Below are 25,458 nucleotides of genomic sequence, written 5' to 3'. Positions count from 1 at the left end.
CAAGCATTGTGTGGCCAGGAGGCAACCCTGATGGGATCTCTGTGCTACCACCTTTCAGGTGTGTGTCCAGTACATGAAGGACACCAATATGCTGTTCCTGGGTGGCCTTATCGTGGCTGTGGCCGTGGAGCGCTGGAACCTACACAAGAGGATCGCCCTGCGCACGCTCCTCTGGGTGGGGGCCAAGCCCGCACAGTAATTACGCTTCCTCTTTCTTGCCACGGGGCTCCCTGTGGGCCCCCGGGCTGAGGAGGAGCTGTAGCACAGACCAGATCGCGCACAGGCGAGGGCTGCCCGTGGGCTTACCCGGGCTGGGCAGGCAGGTGGACATGTGACCCATGTGATCATCTTAGCTGGGGACTCCAGACGCATGGGTTATGGTAGGGTTCCGTGGTGAGCAGCAGTGGGTAAGGGTTCTCTGAATCCAGAGGAGACGGGTCAGCAAAGGTCCCCGCATATTCAGAGGACTTCCTGGAAGGGGGGATGCTGAGTTAGTTCCACAGGGAACAAGGTGAGTGGAGGTTGGATCAAGCCATGCCTGATCGATTCCCATTTGTGGGGAAAGCAGGCCAGACAGAGGTGGCTACACCACCCCACTCAGGAGGAAACAGGTTATCCTTCCAAAGCGGGCACATCTCTTCCCTCTGTAAAGAAGCTTCTTGGCCCTGGCCAGTTGGCTCAGTGGTAGAGCGTCGGCCTAGCGTGCGGAGGACCCGGGTTCGATTCCCGGCCAGGGCACACAGGAGAAGCGCCCATTTGCTTCTCCACCCCTCCGCCGCGCCTTCCTCTCTGTCTCTCTCTTCCCCTCCCGCAGCCGAGGCTCCATTGGAGCAAAGATGGCCCGGGCGCTGGGGATGGCTCTGTGGCCTCTGCCTCAGGCACTAGAGTGGCTCTGGTCGTAACATGGCGACGCCCAGGATGGGCAAAGCATCGCCCCCTGGTGGGCAGAGCATTGCCCCTGGTGGGCGTGCTGGGTGGATCCCAGTCGGGCACATGCGGGAGTCTGTCTGACTGTCTCTCCCTGTTTCCAGCTTCAGAAAAATGCAAAAAAAATAAATAAATAAAAAAAAAATGCAAAAAAAAAAAAAAAAAGAAGAAGCTTCTTACCTCACATTCCCCCACACCACTTAGAACCTCAGCTTCTCCCCTCTCTCCAAGATCTCCCCCACCTGTCACAGGCAATTTCCAACCAACCCATAGAGTTGATATAATCAGAATCACCTGGGTACATTGAGCATCTGCAATGTTCCAGGCCTGACACTGGGGACTTATTTATCACCTCATTTAACTTTCACCACAACTCTGAGAGTTAGGTATTCTTATCATCCACGTTCTACAGACTAGGAATTTGAGACAGAGAGGTTATAGGCTGTCTGATGAGGCTTGCCTCCTTTTGTGGAGAAGTAAGCACACACCTTTCTTTTGAGGAAACGTGCTCCCTAAAGGAAGGTGTGCCCCATCTCAGTCCTGGGAAGGCAGCGTCACTGGTTAGTTCACAGCAAATGCCCCCTGAGACGTCCATGTGTCCAGGACTGTGCTGGGCCTGGTCCACCCCCCAGGAGAGGATGCCTCACTCTCTTGACACCGCAGGCTCCCCTGAGCAGAAGGCTTTGTGACTTTGATCTCTTTTACCCTTCATGGCATCGATCCCTTCCAGCGATTGGTTTGCAGGGTCAAATCAAAAGCCATTGCATTTTCTAGAAATGCGAGACCTCAGCGGCCTCCGAATTCTTGCTCTCAGGATCCTTTTTGAGTGGCTAGCTTTTCTCCATCAGCAGGTAGACTTCATTCTGAGAGTGCTGAAGAACTTTTGTTCCCAAACGCAGGAAGTTCACACATGCCTCTTCGTTCCTTCCTGTCACTGGCGTCTCCTCCGAGCTTGGCTTCCAGCTGTCCATGGCACAGCCTGCCTGCCCTGGGGGTGACCATTCTGTTGAGGCCCACTCGGTACCTTGAAATATCATGTCGAAACCTCATTCAGGAAAACTCTGATCCTCCCTCCAGCCTGGGTCCCAGCCTGTGTTTTTATGGGTCCGTGAAGTCAACCTACATGGACACCAGCTTGAATCTTTTTTTTTTTTTTTTCCTGAAGCTGGAAACGGGAAGAGACAGTCAGACAGACTCCCGCATGCGCCTGACCGGGATCCACCCGGCACGCCCACCAGGGGCGGCGCTCTGCCCACCAGGGGGTGATGCTCTGCCCCTCCGGGGCGTTGCTCTGCCGCGACCAGAGCCACTCTAGCGCCTGGGGCAGAGGCCAAGGAGCCATCCCCAGCGCCCGGGCCATCTTTGCTCCAATGGAGCCTTGGCTGCGGGAGGGGAAGAGAGAGACAGAGAGGAAGGGGGGAGGGTGGAGAAGCAGATGGGCGCTTCTCCTATGTGCCCTGGCCGGGAATCGAACCCGGGTCCCCCGCACGCCAGGCTGACGCTCTACCACTGAGCCAACCGGCCAGGGCCCACCAGCTTGAATCTTGGTGCAGTGCAGTGCCCACATCCCTTCTTCAGGAGAATTAGTGGCCCTATGGAGACACCTGACTGCAGATGGGCGTGCAGACCAAGAGTAGTTTTGTTCCATTTAACCAGCTCTCTCTGAGTGCCTTCAGTTCCTGGCCTTGTGCCAGGGTGCATGGAAGTCATGGGGGAGAATCAGACCCTTCCCCTGCTCACCATCCAAGGAAAGAGCAGATGTGGAAACGGGTCCTCTGAGCCTGGCCAGGGATGAGTGTGGGAGGCGGATGGAGAAGGGTGTGTTCACTCCTGCCTGGTGAGCACTGGAGGGAGGATACAGAAGGAGGGACATTGTGCCACAGGTTTTTGAAGGACTTGAGGATTGTTCTAGGCAGATGGCAGGGGTAGAAGATGGGTGTTATAAATGAAGGGAACGTGTGTGATCTGGGTCCATTGCAGAGAGGATGCAAAGTGTGTGTGCAGAGAGAGGCGGTGTGGGGTGGGGGGTCGGCCACGAGGGAGGTCCTGCTTTCCCAGGCTCACCCTAACCCTGAAGGCTAACTCAGAGCAGCTCTTCTGAACTCATGAGGGAAGAGGCAGGGTCTGGGGTGGGTGGGAAGTGGGATGTTGGGGCTACCCACACATAGAGCTGCTCCAGCATACCCTTGGGACATACTAGGACCAACTCTCCACACTGGGTTGGCACTGTCTGCATGCCTATAATGCCCCCACTGGACAGAAGCTCCTTAGGACCTTGGCTGAGTCTGAGAAAGGCCTCTTGGTAGCCCCTGTTGCTAGCAGACTAGACTTTAGTAATGCTTGTGGGAGAGAGATGGGAGGGAGAAAAGAAGGAAGGAAGGGCCAGGGAAAGGGGAGGAACAAGAGAGAAAGGGGGGGGGGGGAAGAAGGATGGAGGGAGAGAGGGAAGGAAGGACTAAAACTACAACCCTCTCCTGGCTCACCAGTCTTGAACTGGCCTCAGCACTTGGGCCTTGACGCCTGTCATCCCTGCAGGGGAACTCAGCCCCTGGGGGTCCCCAAAGGCTTGGGGCAGTGGGGGTGGGGATTCTCTGGCTGCCCTCCTTGCTCCTCCTCTGCAGGCTGATGCTGGGCTTCATGGGCGTCACAGCCTTCCTCTCCATGTGGATCAGCAACACGGCCACCACAGCCATGATGGTGCCCATCGTGGAGGCCGTGCTGCAGCAGATGGAGGCCACGAGCGCCGTCACCGAGGCCAGCCTGGGGGCCCTGGAGCTCGTGGACAAGGGCAAGACCAGCGAGCTGCCAGGTGAGCCCCTGGCCGGGGGACTGCTGAGGTCCACGGTGGCAGGCTTCCCCTCTGTTGCCCAAAGTTTTGACCACTTCCCTGACTCCCGGAGCCTGCTTTTTAACAGGTGTAGAGATATACTTTTAAAAATGCTGTTTTTGTAAGTTTTAAGAATGTAGTTTTTGCATAAAAGTTAAATCTTTTAGTATTGCTTATAGCAAGTTTCAACCTCCCCGTTTCCTGCCCGTCACAGAAATCAATAGGTGTTCATTTAATTATTCACTGGAGAATCTTTTGAGCATCTACTACGTGCTGCTCACCCTTTGTTTTTCCTACTTACCCTCAGGGAGGCCTCCCCTGAACAGGTCAAAGCTCTGATCTGCTCTCTGCTCCCACAGGTATTGGGGTGGGTGTCCCATGAAGCTTCCCTGCTAGGTGCTGAGCTCAAGGAAGTCAGATGGCACCTCTTCCACTCTCTGTCTCGTTCGTGCCCCATCCCCAGGGCCCAGCACAGGGGCTCTCACGGCCCATTCTGATGGCCTGATGGCCATGCCCGGCCAGGTATCGGGACTGCTGGAGTGCAGCAGGCGTACCCATACTTTGGACTCGAGGGGCCCAGTGGAGTAGGGTAACAAGGCCCCTCACATAGTTCCTCTGACTTGGCGTAAGGAACTCAGACAAGGGAGAGGCCTTGCTGGGAGGGCAGGGCATCTCAGATGGATCTGGACACCCCCCTGGAGGGAGGGACCTGCTGGAGCAGCAGCAAGAGTCAGAAAAGAAAGGCACCCATCTGAAGTTGCTGAATTTGCACTGGGCGTGGAGGAGGGGGGGGAGCTGTGGGAAGTGACTGCAGGAAGGCAGATAGAGCCCGACTTCAGCGCTGGGCTGGAGGCTGAGAAACCTGAGAACAGAGCTGGTGGGTGGGGTTGGGGGGGTGGGCAGCGTGTCCCCACCCTCAGGTCAGCAGCAGAGTTAGCAGCTGGAGCTAAGCAGGCGGCCCCCAGGATGGGCTCTGCTTACCGGGGTGTGTCACTACAGGGAGCCAAGTGATTTTTGAGGGCCCTGCGATGGGGCAGCGGGAGAACTGCAACAGGAAAAGCATGTGCAAGGCCATGACCCTGAGCGTGTGCTACGCGGCCAGCATCGGAGGCACCGCCACCTTGACCGGGACAGGACCCAACGTGGTGCTCCTGGGCCAGATGCATGAGTGAGTCATTGGCCATGCCTTCCGGGGACAAGGACAGTCCTGTGGGGTTGGAGGGACTCAGTCTCCTCTCCTTCCTCTTCAGCTGGGCCCTGGAGCTGGGGCCTGGAGGGGTGGAAGGATGTGCCCCCATCTGCCTCTGCTGCATCTATCTGCTCAGGACTCCTTGGGGTGGGAGCTGATGACAGTCCCCAGACCTGGTAGCTTTCTGTCCTGGGTCGAGTTCCACTTTTCTTTCCAGGGCTCAGTATTTTCACTCAGACAAGTCATGTGGTTGGGCTCTGAGCTAAAGTTGTGGGAACTGACAACGTAGTCCCAGAGACCAGGTCCTTGTTTAAAATTTGCAGAAAATAGACACCCTTACAGCTGCTCTCCTCGAAACTGGCTCACCAACCTTGGCTGTGAAGGGTGGTGGCCTTCTGATGTTGCGGGTCTACAGAAAGGGGAGTTGGGTCACTCGTGGCCTCACCAGCTCATTCGCTACAGTTCTTCTAATGGCCCTATGGTGACTGGTGCCCTGGTGAGGCTGCAGGTGGACCCTGGTGGTGATGCTCTGGAACTTTCCTTGGCCACAAAGAGACACAGGCCTTGAGGACCCTGTTCTGTGCCTGGCCTTGTGCTCGGTGGGGCTGGAATCACAGAACTGGAGGAAACCTGGGCCCTGTCTGTGGGATACTCACCGTCCGCTGAGGGTAGCAGATGCCTGGAGAGTTCTGGGCGGGCCGTGTAATTGCATTAATGAAGGAAAGTACAAACTGCAGTGAGCATGGAGGGAAGTATGATGGTGCTCGTCCGGTGAAGACGAGTCCTGGGAAGGTGGGGAGGACAGGTCTGGAGCCTGGCTGAGCAGACACTTGAGATCCAACAAGCAGACTAGTCTGACCCTGTGAGTGTTTTCTGTAATGATAGCCTTGGCTTCTCCCTGGAGCTCCCAGCTGAGTGCAGAAAGCTCTGTGTCAACTTTGACACCCTTGGGCTTAGTGAGCAATGCCTGGGGGCAGGCAGAGCCTGGAATGAAAGTGACCCCCTCCAGCCTCAGAACTGTCTTCTGGTCCCACCCTGGGAAAGCTTTCCTGAGGTATCTGTGGACCTCCTGATGCTGTTGGTCAAATTATGTGTGTACAAAGGGGAGGGATATGACTTTCATAAAATTCTCAACAGAGTATGGACCCCAAGAAGGTCATTTGGTCACTCTTGAGGCTTGTATTGTACATGGTGGTGCTTGGGGGTCCCTTCTGGTTGGGGTAACACTGAGCGGTGGACGTGGATGGCTCAGACCATCTCTCAGCATCCGGCTGCCGCTCAGCCTGTACCTGCAGGGCCTAACCTGCTTGCTGACTGCAGCTCAGCATCTGGCAGAGATGTGGACTGGTGTTTCTCCCTTCAGATTGTTTCCTGACAGCAAAGACATTGTGAACTTCGCTTCTTGGTTTGGATTTGCCTTCCCCAACATGCTGATAATGCTCCTGCTTGCCTGGCTGTGGCTCCAGTGTACTTTTATGGGATTCAAGTAAGTTTAAACTGTTTCCGGTATAGTCTAACCCTGCCATGTCCCTGCAGGAGAACCGGTAGGCGAGTCCACAAAGTTCTTCCTGTCGGCCCTGACTATTTCTCCCCCATCAACCATCTGCCAGCCTGCCCTCCCATTTCGGCCAACTCAGCCTGCCCACCGTGCCTTTGTATGTTTGTCTTCCTGGACTGCCATTTCTACCTTTCAAAGTCCTCAACCTTCAAGGCCAGTTCAAATGCTGCTTCCTTAAGGACACCTTCCCTGACTTCCCCCACCCCTGTTCCATCAGGGAAGAATCCCTTGCTTGCTCCTTTGGACACCACATAGCCCTTTCCCTTAGTACCTGCAGTCACCTTTCAGTGCTGCCCCTGACCCCTGACCCCTGACCCGAGCTGCTCTGGTGCCTGTGGTAAGTCCTCTATGTCCCCTGTACCCAACCTGGCTCCCAGCCCAGGGAGAAAGAGCAGGTGTGCCATCAACGTGACTCAAAACAATTCAAGGGAATCTTGTCCCTGAGAGCAAATCGATACTGCTGGACAGACTTCCACTTGGCTGTATGTGTCCCTTAGGTCACGTCACAGCACACCACCTGATAACATCCAAACAATCTGAACCCAGAATCTTACTGGACGCCTACAATGTTCCCAGCGGCGTGCAGGTTCCAGAAAGTTGACCTTCCTCTTCCCAGCACACTGGCAGGTTCACCAAGAGTCAACCTGGACAGTAGGCAGACTTTGGACAGAAACCATGTTATGTGGCTAACAAATACTTAGGAAAAGCTGTTGTGATTTTTAAAAGACACCAATTTATCTCTGGAGCAAAGGTGACCTTTCATCCTGGTATGGCGAGTACTTAGGTGTGAGCCACATGCTCTGTGCCTTAAATCACAGGCAACTAGAACCAAAAAACGGGCCTGTGTGGCCAGAGGGAGGAAATGTTAGAGCCAAGAGGCAAAAATGCCCACAAAATCCTGTGGGTTAACCAAGGAAAAAGGGGCGTTTTTGTAAGTTTTCTTCTGAAGGAGGAACTGTTTTTGAAAATTGCTATTTATTTATTTATTTATTTATTTATTTATTTTGTATTTTTCTGAAGCTGGAAACGGGGAGAGACAGTCAGACAGACTCCCGCATGCGCCCGACCGGGATCCACCCGGCACGCCCACTAGGGGCGGCGCTCTGCCCACCAGGGGGCGATGCTCTGCCCCTCCGGGGCGTCACTCTGTCGTGACCAGAGCCACTCTAGCGCCTGGGGCAGAGGCCAAGGAGCTATCCCCAGCGCCCGGGCCATCTTTGCTCCAATGGAGCCTTGGCTGCGGGAGGGGAAGAGAGAGACAGAGAGGAAGGAGGGGGGAGGTGGAGAAGCAAATGGGCGCTTCTCCTGTGTGCCCTGGCTGGGAATCGAACCCGAGTCCCCCGCACATCAGGACAACGCTCTACTGCTGAGCCAACCGGCCAGGGCCAGAAAATTGCTGTTTAAAAAAAAAAATCTCTATACGTAATTAAAGTAGTCATAGCAATGACATAATAGTAGTAGGCATCCCTCATGCCACTCCCACGAGAGGGCAGTGGCTCCCATGGGCACTTGGGGCACAGCTTGGTTTTGGGTGGCGCTCTTTGCCCTCCTTGTCACACCTGCTTCAGGACCAAAGTCTTCATGTCCGTCCAGCAGGCCTTGGGAGGCCTGCCCCAAACCTGTGACGGGCTGTAGGTGGCATCTCTGTCTCCACTGGGGCAGCAGGAGCAACAACCAGCCTCTGCTGAGGTGGTCAGCAACTAGGTGTCAAGCACAATTTTAATCGCTCTACATATATTAGTTAATCTTCACATCAACCTGTGAGCTACATACTCTTATTATTCCCAATCTACCGATAAGGCAACTGAGGCATGGAGAGGGGAAGTGGCCTATGCAGGGCTATGTGATTTGGAAGTCATAGGACTGAGACTTGAACTCAGGCACTTTGGCTTCAGAGCCCATGCTCCCTACCCTACATCCCTGTCTCAGTCAGCTTGGGCTGCCATGACAGCGTGCCACAGACCGGGTGGCTCAACCACAGACGTTTATTTCCCACAGTTCTAGAGGCCGCAAGTTCAAGATTAAGGTGCCAGCTGATTTGGTTCCTGGAGAGAAACCTCTTCCTGGCTTATAGGAAGGACCTTCTCACTGTGTCCTCATATGATGGGGAGGGAGGGGGAGAATGCACACTATGGTTCCTTCCTCTTATAAAGGCACCGATCTACCCTCCTGACCTCATCTAAACCTATTTCCCTTCAAAGGCCCACCTCCTATTATCATCACATTAGGGGGTAGGGCTTTAACATAAGAATTTAGAGGGATACAATTCAGTACCAAGGCCCCTTTTGGGGATGCTGAGGGTTGCTGCCCTTGACTGCCTCGAAGCCTAGTATAGCCAGGTGTCAGGGGCACCAGTTTTGGCTTCCAATCGGCCTGGGGTGGGGGAGGGCCTGAAGCCCTGACTCCTACCAAGTTCCCTGGCAAAGCAAGCAGAAGGGCCGGGCCCCAAGACCACAAGGGTACCACCAGCTTCTAAAGGTGGACACCAGGCCCCTGAGAACACACAGCTAAGGACCTGCGCAGCGGTTCCCCCAGTCTGGCACGGCCTCTATCAGCTCTTGACCAGCAGGGAGCCTGGAGATTTGTGGCGTCTGCCTGTAGCTGGGCTCAGGGCTGCTGCTCGTCCCACCCCTTTCCGGCATGCTGCTCCAGCGTGGGCCCTTACCAGCCAGACTTGAAGTGTGGTGGGTGGGTGGGGGTTGCTCACAGGAAGCCTTGTTTAGACAGCTTGATCAACAGGACAGCAGATGTCCTCCGGCCCAGGCTGTACCCTGCCGTGCACCAGGACTTGGTCATCCCTGCCTCCGTGCCTCCTGGGATCACCTGACCTGCGGCGAGGCAGCACCTGTCTAGACTGTGTGAAGCATCTCTACTGCGCCTTCACTTGACTCTCTCATCTGGGATGGGCGTGGAGAGCAATATCAGGGCCATTGCCTTTGGTCTAATTCAGAAAAACTATCTCCTCGGCCACCTGCAACCGAGTGGGCCACAGAACCTTCAGGACTACCCAGCACTAATGGGATCTTACTGCTGGCTTACCCCCAACATTCCTACCCGGGCTGACTCCTGGATTAGGAGTAAGGGCTTCTCCGGACTCCTGCCACAGCACACGCTCAGGGACAGAGGGGTCTCTTCACCTCTCCTTGACTGTACCAGTTCATCCACATCGTTCTGAAGGCCATTCTACCACAGAAGGACACTCTGCACCTATCCTATGCCATGTCCTCCCGCAGGCAAACTGGCTCCACTGACCGGTATCTCATGCCAGCCAGTGGTCACCAGAAAGAATCAACCCAGAGATGAAGGTGAAACTGCTTAGCATATGAGGGTCCTGAAGGCTTGGTGGCACCACTGTGGGGGGCCAGCATTGAACAAGACCTTGCGCGGTGCAGTCCTAGTCACATGCTTCCGGGACATGTCACCAGCCTCAGACACGGGCTGGGCCGCTTGGAGTACCAGAGTCAGCCCTTATCCTGGAATCCTGAAGCCTCTGGCCCAGACCTAGAGTCACAAGAATGACAGTTGGCTACAGACAGTTGGCTTGGTCAGAACAGACTCTCCCAGGGGGCGAGAGGCTACCTCCCACACCAGCAGAGTCATTCCCATACTGGAGGACCTAAAGGATGTCTCTGGCAGGTGACTCTCAGGACACACAGCCTTGCCCCCAGACAGACATTCCGGCAGGCTGTGCAGATGTGAGACCGCATCACTGCCTCTTCCTTTCCTAATTCCTGAGCATCCGTGTCCTGACCTCCCTCCGTCCTGTGCTCCAGGCCGTGCCCCTCACCAGTGTGGCCCTCAGAAGCAGTTCACATCTGGCATTAGCTTTACACACTGCATCTCAGCACCAGTTCTCTGTCCTCCTATGAAGTCTGTGTTGGGGCCCCAGGAAGGACGGCCCTGGGGTGCTCTGTGGGGCCATCTCTCTTGGCCGGGCCGCCACCCTCAGGCTGACAGGCTGGAACGCGTGCGTGGGTTCCTCAGAGAGTTCCTCCAGGCCTGGGTCCCAGTTGCCCCAGTTAGCCCCTCCCCGCAGCGCAGGTACCCTTTGCACCCCTTCCAAGAATTTCTCCTCCTTCCTGCCCCCTCATGCTGGCACCCCCTAAGGACAGTCCTGCAGGGCATCCTGGACAGGCCATGTTGGCGGTGGGCAGTGGCCCCTAAGGAACCCACCCAAGAGCAGGGTTGGGGCTGGCTTCCTTCCTGCCATAGCTTTGCCTGCTGCTAGCCCCGGTCTCCTGGGTCCCGAATCCCATACCTCCAGCTTCCCGAACGCAAGCACCCACCCGGCTCCTGCCTGGCCCAATCTGCTTGTTCTTTGTGTCCTCTTGAGCCACTTTGATGATGGGGGCTGGCATCCTGGCCCCACCGAAGACCAGCTCCAGGACAGTGGGAGGAGAGAGACTTAGGGAGCATGTGATGGAGTCCCGGATCCACCTCGAGACAGCTCTGGAATGTCTCGTGTCCTTTTCCCAGAGGACAGATGATAGGAACAGCTGGCCCCCCTTGCCAGTGGAAACCTCAGTTCTGGTTATTTCTGCCTCTGGTGCTCCTTCCACCTCATCCCCACCCCCGTTCTGCTCCGCCTCCCAACCTCTTGACCATCCTCACCTTTCCTGCCTCCCTTGACCATGAAACCTGGTCCGGATCGGCTGTCCCGCCTGTGCCATCTCAGGTGTCCTCTGGGAGCATCCTCCAGCTCTGGGGTGCTCTGGGGCATGTGTGGGCACACATAACAGAGACTTTCCCCACCAGGTACGGTCGACAACAGACAGAAACAGGGAGCAGGGCTGGGGTGTGGGGAAGAAACTTGCTCAAGCCCACCCACCCCACCCACCCCACCCCAGGTGGTAGGCAGCAGCTTAGGACTTTCTGCATGTTCTGCTGCCTGATATTCAGGCTTCCATCTGGTCAGCCCCTGGGGGCAACCAACTCGCCCTCTGTTCTCTTGTCTTTGCATCCTCTAGTTTTAAAAAGTCCTGGGGCTGCGGGCTGGAGAGAAGGAATAACGAGAAGGCTGCCTATGAGGTGCTGCAGGAGGAGTACAGGAAGCTGGGGCCCTTCTCCTTCGCAGAGATCAGCGTCCTGCTCTGTTTCCTCCTGCTGGTCAGCCTGTGGTTCTCCCGGGACCCCGGCTTCATGCCCGGCTGGGGCTCGGTCGCCTGGGCAGATAGCGAGACAAAGTAAGTCCTTCGTTCTGTAGTACCCTCCACGGAACCCCTGGTTCTGTAGTTAAGTTCTGGAGCATTCTGTTGATTTCCTGGTGCATTGTTTTCTCATAATCTTCAGTACAAGCCACAGATATGTTCCTGTGGCCCCTCCTTCCCCAACAGGCTGGAGGCCAGAGCTGTGATTGACGGAGATTTGTCGGGCTAGGACGGGGCTCCCAGAGCTCTGGTTCCCAAATCTCTGCTCCGTCATCTTTTCTTTTTCCCTTATCTTTCTTTAGATCTGGGCAAGTCTACCTGAAGACACAGATCCTGAGGTCCAGAATCTTCTTTAGGCAGAGAGTTGGCAAAAAAAGGGTGTATGTAGTTTCTCTCCTGGCTAAGACATTATGTGGTCAGATGGAAGAAACACTGAGAAATGCAAATCCTAGAGAAGGCAGGAGATGTGGATGGGGGATAGCTGCCCGTTACTGCTTACTCCATCTTCAAGGTCTGCTTGGGGTCACCTGGGAAAGCCCGGATTCTAAAGAATCTGGCCAATAAGAGGTCACAATGTGCACCCCTGGAGTAACATAGGATGTGAGAGGGAAGTGAGCTGCTCAGGGTCACCCAGTGTTGGTGGCAGAGCCAGGCCAAGAGTGAGGGCGTCTTGGTTTCCAGGCAGGATTCAGTCTACCGCACTGCTCCTGAACTTGGCCTCCGGGGTTCCGGTTTTCATACCCAGCAGAGCCTGTTTCTTCACAGAGGCGCATTTAGACGCAGTACATGTTTTTTTGCATGAGTTTTGCTGCAGTTGAGTTGGCTCATCCTACCTGCTCTTCCCCACCTAGGTATGCTTCTGACGCTACTGTGGCCATTTTTGTGGCCATGTTGCTATTCATTGTCCCTTCACAGAAGCCCAAGTTCAACTTCTGCAGCCAGACAGAGGAAGGTAAGGCTCCTATCCTGGACTCCCATTCATCAGGGTTGAGGCCCTGGCAGCAAAGCTCTCCATGGGAGGCCCTGGGCTCAGGAGGGAGAAAAGCCCACTCTATTGAAGAAGACTGGCGAGATTACAAAATCTGGACAAAGGGGGTTTTTCAAGCCTTCCTTGTGTATTGTTTAGTGCAAAATCGCTTCTCTTGCTTTTTAAACATTTTAAATCTTGTTAATATTACAACAGAAACAAAAATATTTTGGATTTTCTATAATGCCATCAGTAAGTTGGGTTTCTCTCTCCCTCCCAGTCTTTATTAGTAAGCATGTGTATTATATGACTATAATCAAAACACACAATTTGAATCCTGTTGCTCTGTCTTCGTGTTTTTGCTTGGGGTTGCTTTGGTAAACATTTCTTGCTGTTGTCACAGTCCTCGAATTTATTTTTTCTAATAACAGCATTATATTGCCTCAAGGACTGTAACCATTCTCCTGTTATGGAATGTTCTGGCTGTATTGAATTTTTTATTATTAGAAATTAGTGCATTCATGTATATAGCTTTTGCTTTGAGGGTGTTTCTTCTTTAGGATAAATTTCTAGGAGTGATGTTGCTGGGGTAGATATGTCTTAATGGCTCTTAAATGTATCACCAAATTGCTTTTCAGAAATATTGTGCCAATTTATAATGCTACTGGAAGTGTGCAATTAGTTTTGCCATATTTTCACCAGCGATGGGTATAGTAATTATTGTGAATTTTAGCTAAATTATAGATATGACATGGTGCTCATTGTTCTTAAGGGTTTTTATTCCCCTTGATTAGATACTTTTTGCTTCATAAGGCTGCTCTGGGTTGTGTATATGTGTGTGTGTGTGTGTTTTTGTTTCTTCTCAGAAAGGAAAGCTCCATTTTACCCCCCTGCACTGCTGAACTGGAAGGTGACCCAAGAGAAAGTTCCCTGGGGCATTGTGCTGCTCCTGGGGGGCGGATTCGCTCTGGCTAAAGGATGCGAGGTAACTTCTCTAGCCGTGGGCTGCCCAGGGCCCCCTTCTTCCGCCAAGAGGATGGCCAACGACCCCCTACATCCCTCCACCCCTGCACCCTGGGCTGGGTCTGTCTCAGTGCCCTCTACTGACTGCACAGTTCTTGAGGACAGGGACTCGGTCATGTCACCTGGGAACTCTGTACCCTGATAGTGTCTGAACTAGAGATAGTACTCTTTGAGTGAGTGCAGAAATGAGAGAATTTAGGTGACCCTGCATTAGCCAAGAGAAGCAGAAGGTGCTGTGAGTCTCCTTTGGGATTTGGTAATACAACTCTTTACTCTGATTTATTCTTTCAAGTCCTTGGATACATTTCCACCGTTGTCTTTGGTTCTTCTACTAGCTGAACTCTGTTGATATGGTTGTCGTTTAAAATTTTTCTTTCTCTAGTTAAATAAGTAGCAGTGTAGAAGGAGAGGAACGGTTTTTGGGAAAAACACCCCAAAAATATAACTATGTTACCTGTCCCCTTCCCTGATAGGGAAGAAATGAGCCAGAGGGAAGGGTGACCAGCTTAGTGCTGCTGTCCTCCATGCATCCATGAATTCATGCATCCATGCATCTGTCCATCTGTCCATTTTTCCAGGTATAGACTGTATTAGGTAGAATGGGTCTATCTCATTATTCTGGTTCCTCAGCATCTAGAACAGTGCCTGGTGCATGGCAGGTGCATAAATACTAGTTTGGATGACCAAATCCATCCATCTAGTCACTTCTCTATCAGTCATCCATACATTCATCAAACATTTATATGATGTCCCTGTTAGCCCAGGCATGGGGATTACAGAGAAGATTAGAATATGTTCCTTATTCTTGAAGGCTTCACAGACTAGAGGGGGATCGGTCATATCTGGAAGAGCATTTCAGGAAGAAGTGACATATCAGTAATGGAATAAGTGTGTGGTGCCTAGATGAAGGAGGGAAGTTGAGGCCAGTGAGGCTAGCAGAAGCTACTTCGCAAGAATCTTGAATTCAAGATAGGGAATATGGACATAATGCTGCAGGAATTGGGCAGCCACCGAAGGACTGAGGCCAGAGAGTGACTTCGTCAGACCTGCACTCGGGGAAAGTCACTCTGATGTCTGGAGTGGGGGCCTGGTCGGGGCTGGGGTTGAGGGAGACCCAGGAGACGCCCTCTAACTTTTATCCAACTCAGTATCAGAACACTGGACCATTCTCTCCTTCTTGGAACTCCTTCCTCCTTTGGCCCTCAAGATACCATTCTCTCCTGGTTTTCTTCTATCTCTGCTCAGCCTTCTTTGCTGCCTTTTCCTCTGTTTCCCTTACATTTGAATGCTCCTCCAGGCTCTGTCCTTGGCCTCTTCTCTGTTCACTTTTCATTTTTTCCCCTGGACAATTTCTTCTCAGCCCAAAGCACCAATCCAGATCCCTAATTTCTGCCTTAAATTTCTCTCTTGACTTTCAAGAACTGTAGGTGACCGAGAGGAGACAATGGACATGAGATGTTTTGGGTGACTTGGTGACTGATCGGGTGGAAAAGGGGAGGGAGACAGTGATTCCCCAATGACTCCTGCTCTTCTAGGTTGATGGTGATGGTGAGTCTATTCACCAAGCTGGGGAGCCCAGGATGAGCAGTAGACTCTGTGCTAGAGTGGATGAATGCAGGTTGGGGATATGTTGAGTCACATGCTCACCGGACATCTGGGTATAAATTCTAGGATTATTATGGGTGTTTATGTCTAGAGAGTAAATTTCCAGGTGGGTAGAAACACAGATTTTGGAGACAGCAGAATGAGGATGGAGATTGAAAATGTGGGCATGAATGAGATCCCCTATGGGATGTATGCAGAGAGAATAAGAAAGAGGGGGTGGGCTGAGCTCCCTAGAGAAAGCTGAGGGTCTCTCCTGACCCTGGAGGAACTGTAAGCCAGTAGCCCTTCAGTGACTTCGCTCCTGGTGCTTCCCAGGTCTCAGGGCTGTCCGAATGGGTGGGAAAGCAGATGGAGCCCTTGCACGCCGTGCCCCCGGCAGCCATCACCTTGATCCTGTCCTTGCTCGTGGCTGTATTCACTGAATGCACAAGCAATGTGGCCACTACCACCCTGTTCCTGCCTATCTTTGCCTCCATGGTAAGTAACCCTCCTGGGGAAGGGGGACCCTTAGCCATCATTTCATAAAAAGCTATCAACCTATGACTATGTCCTAAGTCCCTAGAGAGGAAGTGAAATCAGGGGCCAGAACCCAGTTGGGCTTTCAAGATGTGGCTCTGGCCCTGGCTCTGAAAGGACTTGTGTGCCCTTGATGACCCTGGGACTGCCACTGTGCTTTGCTGGTTATTTTTCATATCCGCATGGGTTTGCCCAAAGTACTAAGCATAAACCAGTGCTCAAAATTGATTTAAATGTAACTAACTATTTCTCAAGATGGGGAGACAGGATTTGCGCCAAGGAAGAGTGGACCACTGCCATGAGGGATGCTAGAGGGACTCTGGGAAGGTAGCACAGGTGTGCAAGAGTACAGCAGACACCACTGGCTGGGAAGAGGTCTTGGGGAAGGTAGGGCTTGAGAATGGTTGAAGGGAGAGGACGTTCTGGGAAGAGGGAGAGCCCACGTAAAAGAAATGGTGTGCATGAGTGAAGACTCCCAGAAGCCTTGCATGGAAAGCCCAGGGATCAGGGATCCATGCTCTGTGGGAAAACATGTTGTTGAGTTGGGACTTAGAAGAAAGCAGAGCTTATAGGAAAATCAGCTGTGATCTTCTCTTGTGTTTTTTTTCTGTTGCTCATGGCAATACCGACCTCAAGGTGGTACAGGAAGAGCCCTGAGCTTGGAGTCAGAGACCCGAATTCAAGTTGTGAGACCCTTGAACATGTCACTTAAGTTCTTTCCTCCTACACGTGTGCTGAGAGCTGTGAGATGAGGGCTATGAAAAAACAAGCCAGGGAGAGGCTGTGGTTGCTATTCGGAGTTGGGATACAGACTACAAAAACCTGAACACAGAAATGCAGTTGGCAAATTTCCATTTGGCTGCTAAGGTGTCCGTGTGAATGAAAAGCAAACCCAAGTGGGTTTCTCCTTTCAATCCAAGTAAAGAAGAAAGTGTTAGAAATAGCAAGGTGGCCCCATCTTTCCTTCCCTTAAGCAGGCTGCCCAGCCATAAGCCAAGGAGCTGGGCATGGGATGGGGAGGCCTCCCTTCCTCTAGCAAAGGTTTGGCTTTGTCCTCCAGCCCCAGCAGTGAGCCCCAAGAGCCCCAAGCCAGGCAAATGGAGGTCTTAACCCGATGGGCTGGCCAGGTTGTTCCAAAACCAGTGTTTCTATAACTGGAATCCCTAAATAAGATTCCCCACAGCTACCATCAAGCCCACTCATACTCCAGCATCAAGACCCAGCTTTGAGAAAGGGAAAGATGTTGACCTTCCCAGCTAGCTCACAGAGCCACATGGGGTGCATACACTGTGTGTACCCAAGTCCAGGACAGACACCCCTATCTAGGGGGCAGGAAATGGACTGGCCCCTGCGTGGGACCTCAGGCACTCCCAGAAGGAGTTCACGGTGCAGCCTTTACAGAGACCTGTTTATCCATGGGAACCACAACCTGAACCTGCTCACACACTCTGACTCAGCAATTCATGGCTGGGAATATGTCTTAGGAAATCATCAGAGATGTTTATAAGCATATACAGTTGACTGTTGAATAATGCAAGGGTTAGGGACCCCGACCTCCTGCAGAGTTGAAAATCCATATATAACTTTTGACTCCCCCAGAACTTAGTACAGTCCTTCAGTATCCACAGGGAATTGGTTCCAGGATCTCCCTCAGATACCAACATCTGCAGATGCTGAAGTCTCTTATATAAAATGGCATAGAGCAGTGCATACAGTTGGCCCTCCACATCTGCAGGGCCAGCCTGAGTCGCAATTGGTTGACTCTGCAGATGGAAAACCTGGAGATACAGAGGGCTAACTGTACATTTATTGAAAAAAATCTATGTGTAAGTAAAACCACACAGTGCAAACCCAGGTTGTTCAAGGGCAAACTGTTTTATAAAGATGCACATCATAGAATTATTTATTATTAAAATATTTCCATAATAGTAAGGGATTGATGAAAAAAGTTATATAGTCATACAATTATGAAACCAATTTTTAAAAATCAGAGTTTTGAAGGGCATTTAATAAAATAGTAACATGCATAACTTTTTAAAATTGAAAATGTAATATATGTACATGGCTTACAAATGTCAAATAATACCAAAGTGTATAGGCCTTAACCCTCTAGCCTCCTCCTAGTAACAATTTCTGTTAAATTTCTTAGGTATCTTTCTGGATGTATTACACACACGCTCTCTCTCTTTTATTTAAGTGAGAGGAGTGGAGATAGACAGACTCCTGCATGTGCCCCCAACAAGGATCCACCCAGTGACCCACATCTGGGGCCAATGCTCTGCCCATCTGGGGCCATGCTCACAACCAAGCTATTTTTAGTGTCTGAGGTGAAGGCTCCATGGAGCCATTTTCAGCACCCAGGGCCAATGTGCTCAAACCAATCAAGCCATGTGGGGGGAGGGTAGAGAGAAGGGGGGAAGAAGGGGTGGAGAAGCTGATGGTTACTTCTCCTGTATGTCCTGACTGGGGATCAAACCCAGGACTTCCACATGCTAGGTCAACACTCTACCACTGAGCCAGCCAGCCAGGGCCACACTCTTTCATTTTTAAACAAATGGTATTATTCTATGGTCCTGTTCTACACCTTAAATTTTCAAAACTCTAACTGCCGCTGGTAGAGGTCTTTCCATGCTAGTACATACAACCTGCTCAGTGCTTCTTTACAGCTGCAGACTGTTCAATGTTTGTGATCATTTTATGATCCTGTTTCCTGTGTGTTTGCTGTTTATAATGTTGCAACGAACATCTTTGCATATGTGTCTACCCTCATGTACATGTAAATATGCATGCTACATTATTAATTTGGATAGTTTGAATTAGACTATGATAACATTCATGCATTCAACAAATATTTTTACCGTCCATCTCCTCTGTGCTAGGTGCTGTTACATGTGGCTGAATTTTAAGCTGTAGAATAAAAAAATATGGATACCAAATTCCATATTCAAATGACCCCAAATGAGTACAAAAACACATGCATACATTGATGTATCTGTAGATGAGAAGGTGTGGTCCCTGCCCTCGAGGCTCTCTCGATCTGCGGCAGGATGGAAACGTGCACATGTGGGTTGCAGGAACATGTCAAGATCCAGTGCAGTCTCAGTGGCCGGCATGGCCTTTGGCACATAGTAGGTGACTAAGAAATATCTGTTGAATGAATTGAGGGGGTTTGGAGAGACTTCCCAAGGAGATGGCTCTGAGCTCAGCCTTTGGGGTCCGGCAGAGTTTCACCCAGAGACATGGCAAAGGGTAGGGGACCCAGGACAAAGGCACCGAGATGGGAACACGCACAGTACATGAAGGGGATGCTTTTCAGAGTGGTGGTCCCGGGAGCTTTCCTTTCTGTATCTGTGACACTGCAGTGCTGTGTTTCCCCCCAGTCACGTTCCATTGGCCTCAACCCGCTGTACGTCATGCTCCCCTGTACCCTGAGTGCGTCCTTTGCCTTCATGTTGCCCGTGGCCACCCCACCTAACGCCATCGTGTTTGCCTACGGACACCTCAAGGTTTCTGACATGGTAATGCAGCTGCTTTTATTTACTCCAATCAGCTCTATGCTTTTGCCGTGAGGGGCGCCCTGTTTGTTTGTTTTTTTCTTTTTTCTTTTTTTTTTTTTTTTTTTTTGTATTTTTCTGAAGCTGGAAACGGGGAGGCAGTCAGACAGATTCCCACATGCGCCCGACCAGGATCCACCCGGCACGCCCATCAGGGGGCGATGCTCTGCCCATCCGGGGCATCGCTCTGTCATGACCAGAGCCACTCTAGTGCCTGGGGCAGAGGCCAAGGAGCCATCCCCAGTGCCCGGGCAGTCTTTTGCTCCAATGGAGCCTCGGCTGCGGGAGGGGAAGAGAGAGACAGAGAGGAAGAAGAGGGGGAGGAGTGGAGAAGCAGATGGGCGCTTCTCCTGTGTGCCCTGGCTGGGAATCAAACCTGGGACTTGCACACCAGACCGACGCTCTACCACTGAGCCAACCAGCCAGGGCCCACCCTGTTTTATTAATAATGTGTTATGTCGTATGACTTGGGAATACCACCAAAAGTCCAGATCTATCCTCATTATTTGCATTTATATGCGGCTTTTCCTCTTTTTTTGAAATGACCTCACATTTCATACTGTTCTGTCTCCCAAAGCTGAGAGGTGGGTTATAGAATCTCCCACCTGGAGGTGCCCAAGCAGCCAGCAGGGAAACCCTCGCTGATCCCTTGGAAGGGGTGAGGGTGGGAGTCCCACGTGGCCAAGGTGGATGTGACAAACTAGCAAGACCTGTGAGGACAGTCAGGAAGGACAGGTGGAGATGGGGAGGGTGTGAATACTAATGACAGCCAAAGATATTGACAGAGGTGTTTGAAGATGCAGAAGCAGGACAGGAAGAGAGAGACCTCTGCCCAGGAGCAGATGGTGCCAGAGCTGGGCTCTCTTCAGTTCCGCTTTGGCTTAATGGCCTCTGACAGTGGGAGCAGCGGGAGGGCAGCTCTGAGAAGGGGACAGGCCAGAAAGGGAGCATTCTTTTATTATTATTATTATTCATATTTAGAGAGACAGGAGAGAGGTGGGGGAGGAGCAGGAAGCATCAACTCCCATATGTGCCTTGACCAGGCAAGCCCAGGGTTTTGAACCGGCAACCTCAGCATTCCAGGTTGATGCTTTCTCTACTGTGCCACCACAGGTCAGGCCTGTGGTGCATTCTTAAAAAGAGGATGTGTAGTCCAGAAACCATGGACTACAAACTCAACTGCAATCCCCAGTGGAAAATTTACAACAGGGCGGGAAAGCAGTGGTTAATGAGCATGAAGAAAAGACCAGCCTTAGAAAGAGCCGTGGGAGGTTCTTGGGAAGCCAGCAGGTGCTTGTGGGACAGTGAAGGTGCTCTGGTCAGCACAGGAGCTAGAATCAGACCTGGGCTCCTCCAATAAGTCTCCGCGTCTTGGGAAGCCAGCAGGTGCTTGTGGGACAGTGAAGGTGCTCTGGTCAGCACAGGAGCTAGAATCAGACCTGGGCTCCTCCAATAAGTCTCCGCGTAGCCTGAGTGTTGCCTCATGTCACCTCCCTGAGGCCCAGTTTTCCAAATATTCAGGTAGGCAGGAAACCTGCCATCAAGCCTGTTTCCCAGGGATGCTCTGAGCACCAAAGGTACTTACTGGATAGGAAATTGCTTTGTCTGGGCGTGGGGTGAGCACAGAGCATGGCCCAGGGACAGGAAGCCCCACAAACCAGCTGTCCCCTTCTCCAAGAGCACTAGTTCCCAGTGTCCTATTCACCTCTGTTCTGGCATCCGAGGGGAGCTGACTCTGACCCTGTTTTTTTTTGTTGTTTTTTTTCCAGGTAAAGACAGGACTAATGATGAACATAATTGGAGTCTTCTGTGTATTTCTGGCGGTCAACACCTGGGGACGGGCCATATTTGACCTGGATCGTTTCCCTGATTGGGCTAATGTGACACATATCGAGACTTAGGAAGAGCCACGAGATTGCAACACAGGCCCCACCCTCCTGAGGACTCCTGAACCTTCTGGCATTCCTTGCAGCAGAGCTTGGGGTTTATACCCCAAAGTGACCCAACGATGCTCACACCCCACAGAGACCCAGGCCTGGGTCATAGGTGGGGACAGGTGGCGGAAGGGCAGGTTCGAAAGTGGAGGGAGCCTCCCCACAGGTAGCTGGCGTCCATCTTCCTTGGGTGCCTGCCATCACCCCTGGGACAGGCAGGCTGGACAGGGACCAGGACACCGGCTCCTGTCCCAACTCAGCCTTGAGCTGGCTTCACGCTGGGCTCTGATATCCACTTGCTTAGTCCCAGGGTCATCTAAATGGGAATCAGATCCCAGCTTAGGAGGTGGAAAAACTACCTTCCACAGTGCACGCCTGTTGCTGCTGACCTTGGGCTGCCTGGGATCACTCCTGTCACTCGGAAGGGACAACCTAGCCCAGGGACAACACATCGGGTCCTGGGAAGCTTTCTACCAGTGGAGCGAGAGTGGGAATCCGAGCCTCCTGGGACCACCAGGAGTATAGTGCCACCACCAAAGGATGAGGAGTTCTAGTTGATAACTTCTGGACCACAGCACCCCTGCTACACCTTTGGCAAACCAGCTCGCCTCCTTACCTCGCTCCATTATAACTGACAGTTTGGACCTCTTTCCCAGCTCCTAGGTCCCTTCGTTTTCTGAGCCAATGTTCACTGGGATCCCCTGGCTGCCACCCTCCAGCTCCCCCTATTTTCTCAGGTCAGTTTGGCTCTTCTGGGAGACACTCTTCCCGCCACCCCACACAGCCGGGATCACACTCCAAGTATGGGCAGTTATGGCTTCTTTGGGGTCATAGTCAGGTATCTAGGTCTTCCCTCACCTGCAGGCCCAGAGCAGACAGAGCTGTTAATTGCCAAGAGCAGAGTCCCTCTGCCCTGCCAGAGTTTCCCCTGGGGAAAGTCTTCCCTTTGCGGACTGGTCTTCACAGCGACTCCTGGCGGTGATGGAGCTGAGAATGAACCGTGCTTGATGGTCCCTGAGCAGACGGGTCTGCCTGTGAGTGAATCTACTTGAAGTTGCTGGAGCCAAGACCCCAGAATGACTGTGGCAATCCTCAGAACCCCTGTGAGAGAGACATGAGAGATACCCTCTTGTCCAACGACCCCATTTTCTTTCCTTTATGTGCTGCTCTGGAGGAGAGGCAGTGGCAGATATAGAAGGTCCACTAATGCCAGTTTTTAGGGCAGGACAAAGTATGGGAACCCAGGGAAATCCCCTCAAGGACCAAGCATGTCCCCAGTTCCTTGGGTGGGAGGATTCTTGACTACTCCATCTGTCTCCCATGGAAAGGGGCAATGCGCTGTCTTTGGTTTTCTGCTATGTGGGGGGTGGGCAGGGGCAGGTGGATCAATGGACACTTATAAACTGCCCACCTCCTGTGTGCCAGGCCTCCCTGTACCTGGTGCATTCGCTACATATCTCATTTGACCTTTGCAGCAGCCCTGTCAGGTGGGCAGGTGCTACTTGTTTATCTTTCAGGAATACTGAGGCTCAGAGAAACCAAGCAAGTCAGCCATTCAAGTTACAAGCACTTAGGGTTCTAATCCAGAACTTCAGCCTTCATATCCACTTCTCCCTCCTCTTAAGGGCCTTAGCCTTATAAGGCCTACAGGGAAAAGTGGGTGGCCGATAGCAAGTCCACCCCATGGCCCTGTCTGCTCAGCGAAGATCATCGAACAAGAGCCCCCTTTCTGCTGCCTCCTCTGAGACGGGCTCAGGACAGTGCTGGAGCAGACAGCGCTGATCTTTGCCTGAAGAAGCTAGTCATTTGGTTGGAGAGAGCAATATGAAAGTGGCTACCTGCTCCTCCTACCAACATAAAACGGATGCACCCCTCTACCACTGTTCTCTACACTGCTGCTGCGGGTGTGTCTGCCACACCAGCCTGAGACCCCTACCCCCCCAGACTTACACTGCCTCCTGGGTCCAGTGCCAGCACTCTGACCCACAGCAGCCCACCATAAGTGTGATTGGTAAATAAACAAGTGATCAGTGTTGTTAATGAGATGCACACTTGTGGTCATGGGCAAGGTCAGTGAAGGTCATCCCAGGTGGGAAATGAAAGATGAGTAGGCTGGTCAGGCTGATGAGGGAGGAAGTGGTGGGGGGTTGGTGGAGAACTCTATCAGAGTCCATCTACTTGGTGGGGGCTTGAGGAGAGCAGATCCCCCTCCCCCGCCCCCAGCTGAGGAGGCTGACTAATGGCTGTTTCTATACAACTTCTCTTGAAGTAGGTTGGAGCTACGCTAATAGTCATGGCCAGTGCCAATCAGGATTGTTTTTGGTTACAAGTAAGAGAAAAACCCAGCTAGCCGTAGCTAAACCATAAGGACACTTACTGCCTACTTAGCACGAAGTCTGGAGGGAGACAGCTGCTGCCGATGGCCCAGCAGCTCACTCAGGCCACCAAGGACTTGGACTCTACCATCCGCTCTGCCATCTTAAGGGTTTCGTGCCTTTTTTCATTCTCTTGCCTGACCGTCCCGCTGCATACACATCTGTACTGAAGGCAGGAAGAAAGAGGCGTGGGTGGGGGCATGGCAATGCCTGCTTCATCTTTCCCTTTTACTAGGGAAGCAAAAGCAGAAGCTCCTACAGATTTCCTTTTATGTCTTATTGGCCAGAACTAGGTCACATGTCCACCTGTTGGCCAATAATTGACAAAGGGTAATTGGAATACCATGAGACCAATTAGGACCTATCTCTTGGGCTTGGAGATATGTTTCCTATAATGAAAAGATTTCTACCTACTCCCTATCATCTCTCGAACACTAACAAAAATAATGGATAGTGAGGCTTTTGCTCTGGATTCCAACCAAGAAATCATGTCAGTAGCACAGAGTCCAATTCTCCAAATTCCACAGACATTCTTGGGGAATGCCCCTGATGGCATCTTTTGGTTTGTGAACATAAAGATAAAATGCTGATTGATTAAAAACTATACCTTGCAGTCCTCTTAGGTCAGGACTCTTTCTTCCAGATCCCATAGCCTCCTAAAAGCTTGTCTCCCAACTCACCAGGGAAGCTTCTTTCCACATTAAAAACAAACAAACAAACTAACAACAATAAAAAAAAATCAAGAAGAATCTTCCACACTGGGGGATAGGTTTGTACATTCGTTAACAGAAAGCTTATCATGTTAGGCTGGAATCCTGGCAGTCAGATATTCCGTTTATTTCCCCCGGCACCCTGAACCTGGGCTCCTGTTCTCACTTCCTGCCCAAGGAAGCTTCTGGGATCTGCTGGTCCACACACCCACTCCGCCTCAGTTTCAGAGCAGCATTTATGTCCCTGCTCCCAGTGACTGAGCATAGAGTAACACTAAAATTCAGTCTCGGGACATGAGACTGATGCCATGTCCTATTAGCCAATCAAGAGATGCCAAATAATTTTTATATTTAAAAAAATATGAACACAGTAAAAGAAATTTCAACAGGACAAAAAAATTGCAACATGTCCCTCCCGCTTCAGACCCGAGGCTTCCGCCCCCTCCAGGAAGGCAGGTGCTATCAACAGCTCCTTACATGCCTTTCCCGAGCTGTTACATCCATACGAGCTTATGGAGTCGATAGCTATCCTCTATGTTACATATGGGAGCATAGTCTACGCCTTTTCTTGTTTCCACCCCCACCCTATTCCCTACCCGCAACCCTGCTAAACTCCTTTGGAGGTCATTCCATTCTGGCACATATTAAGTTTGACTAGTGTGGTTTTTTAATTCAATAAATTTTTTTTTTAATTGAGGCAAAATTAAATTCAGTGACTAGCACAGATCTTAGTGTACAATTCAATGATTTGGACAACTATACACATCATGTCAGCAACATTCCATTTCCATCTCCCTCTCCTCTGAGGGTTCTCCTGCCCCTTCCAGCAATCTGCACCTTCTCTAGGCAACCGCTGTACTCATTTCTGTTACCTGGGCTACCTGCTTGTTAAACTTCATATAAGTGGAATCCTACAGTACATACTCTTTTGTGTCTGATGTATTTTGTTTAACAAAATGCTTTTGAGATTAATACCTGTTGTTGTGTGTATCCATTCGTTCTTTTTCTTATTGTTGCTAAGGAGTGGTCCATTGTATGAATATACCACACTTTGTTTATTCTACGCTGATGGTTGTTCCCATTTGGGGCTATTATGAATAAAGCTGTTATTAAGTTTTCTGAACAA

The 25,458-nt window shown here is 51.6% G+C and overlaps 1 protein-coding gene across 1 annotated transcript in view; it reads left to right on the top strand.

Moving 5' to 3' along the window:
* Positions 1–25,458, top strand: part of SLC13A5 (solute carrier family 13 member 5) — a 30,593-nt gene extending 5,135 nt beyond the window's left edge. The window contains exons 3-12 of the mRNA XM_066262956.1: positions 59–195; positions 3,549–3,736; positions 4,754–4,922; positions 6,307–6,429; positions 11,469–11,684; positions 12,500–12,600; positions 13,482–13,600; positions 15,559–15,720; positions 19,140–19,277; positions 21,083–25,458. Of these exons, the coding sequence (XP_066119053.1) occupies positions 59–195; positions 3,549–3,736; positions 4,754–4,922; positions 6,307–6,429; positions 11,469–11,684; positions 12,500–12,600; positions 13,482–13,600; positions 15,559–15,720; positions 19,140–19,277; positions 21,083–21,214 (1,485 nt within the window). The 3' untranslated portion in view covers positions 21,215–25,458. The remainder of the gene's footprint in view (positions 1–58; positions 196–3,548; positions 3,737–4,753; positions 4,923–6,306; positions 6,430–11,468; positions 11,685–12,499; positions 12,601–13,481; positions 13,601–15,558; positions 15,721–19,139; positions 19,278–21,082) is intronic.

Source organism: Saccopteryx bilineata, chromosome 2 (genome assembly GCF_036850765.1).
Source record: "Saccopteryx bilineata isolate mSacBil1 chromosome 2, mSacBil1_pri_phased_curated, whole genome shotgun sequence".
Classification (NCBI taxonomy): domain Eukaryota; kingdom Metazoa; phylum Chordata; class Mammalia; order Chiroptera; family Emballonuridae; genus Saccopteryx; species Saccopteryx bilineata.
The sequence above is the reverse complement of the archived record's forward strand: the minus strand, read 5'-3'. Positions and strand labels throughout refer to the sequence as shown.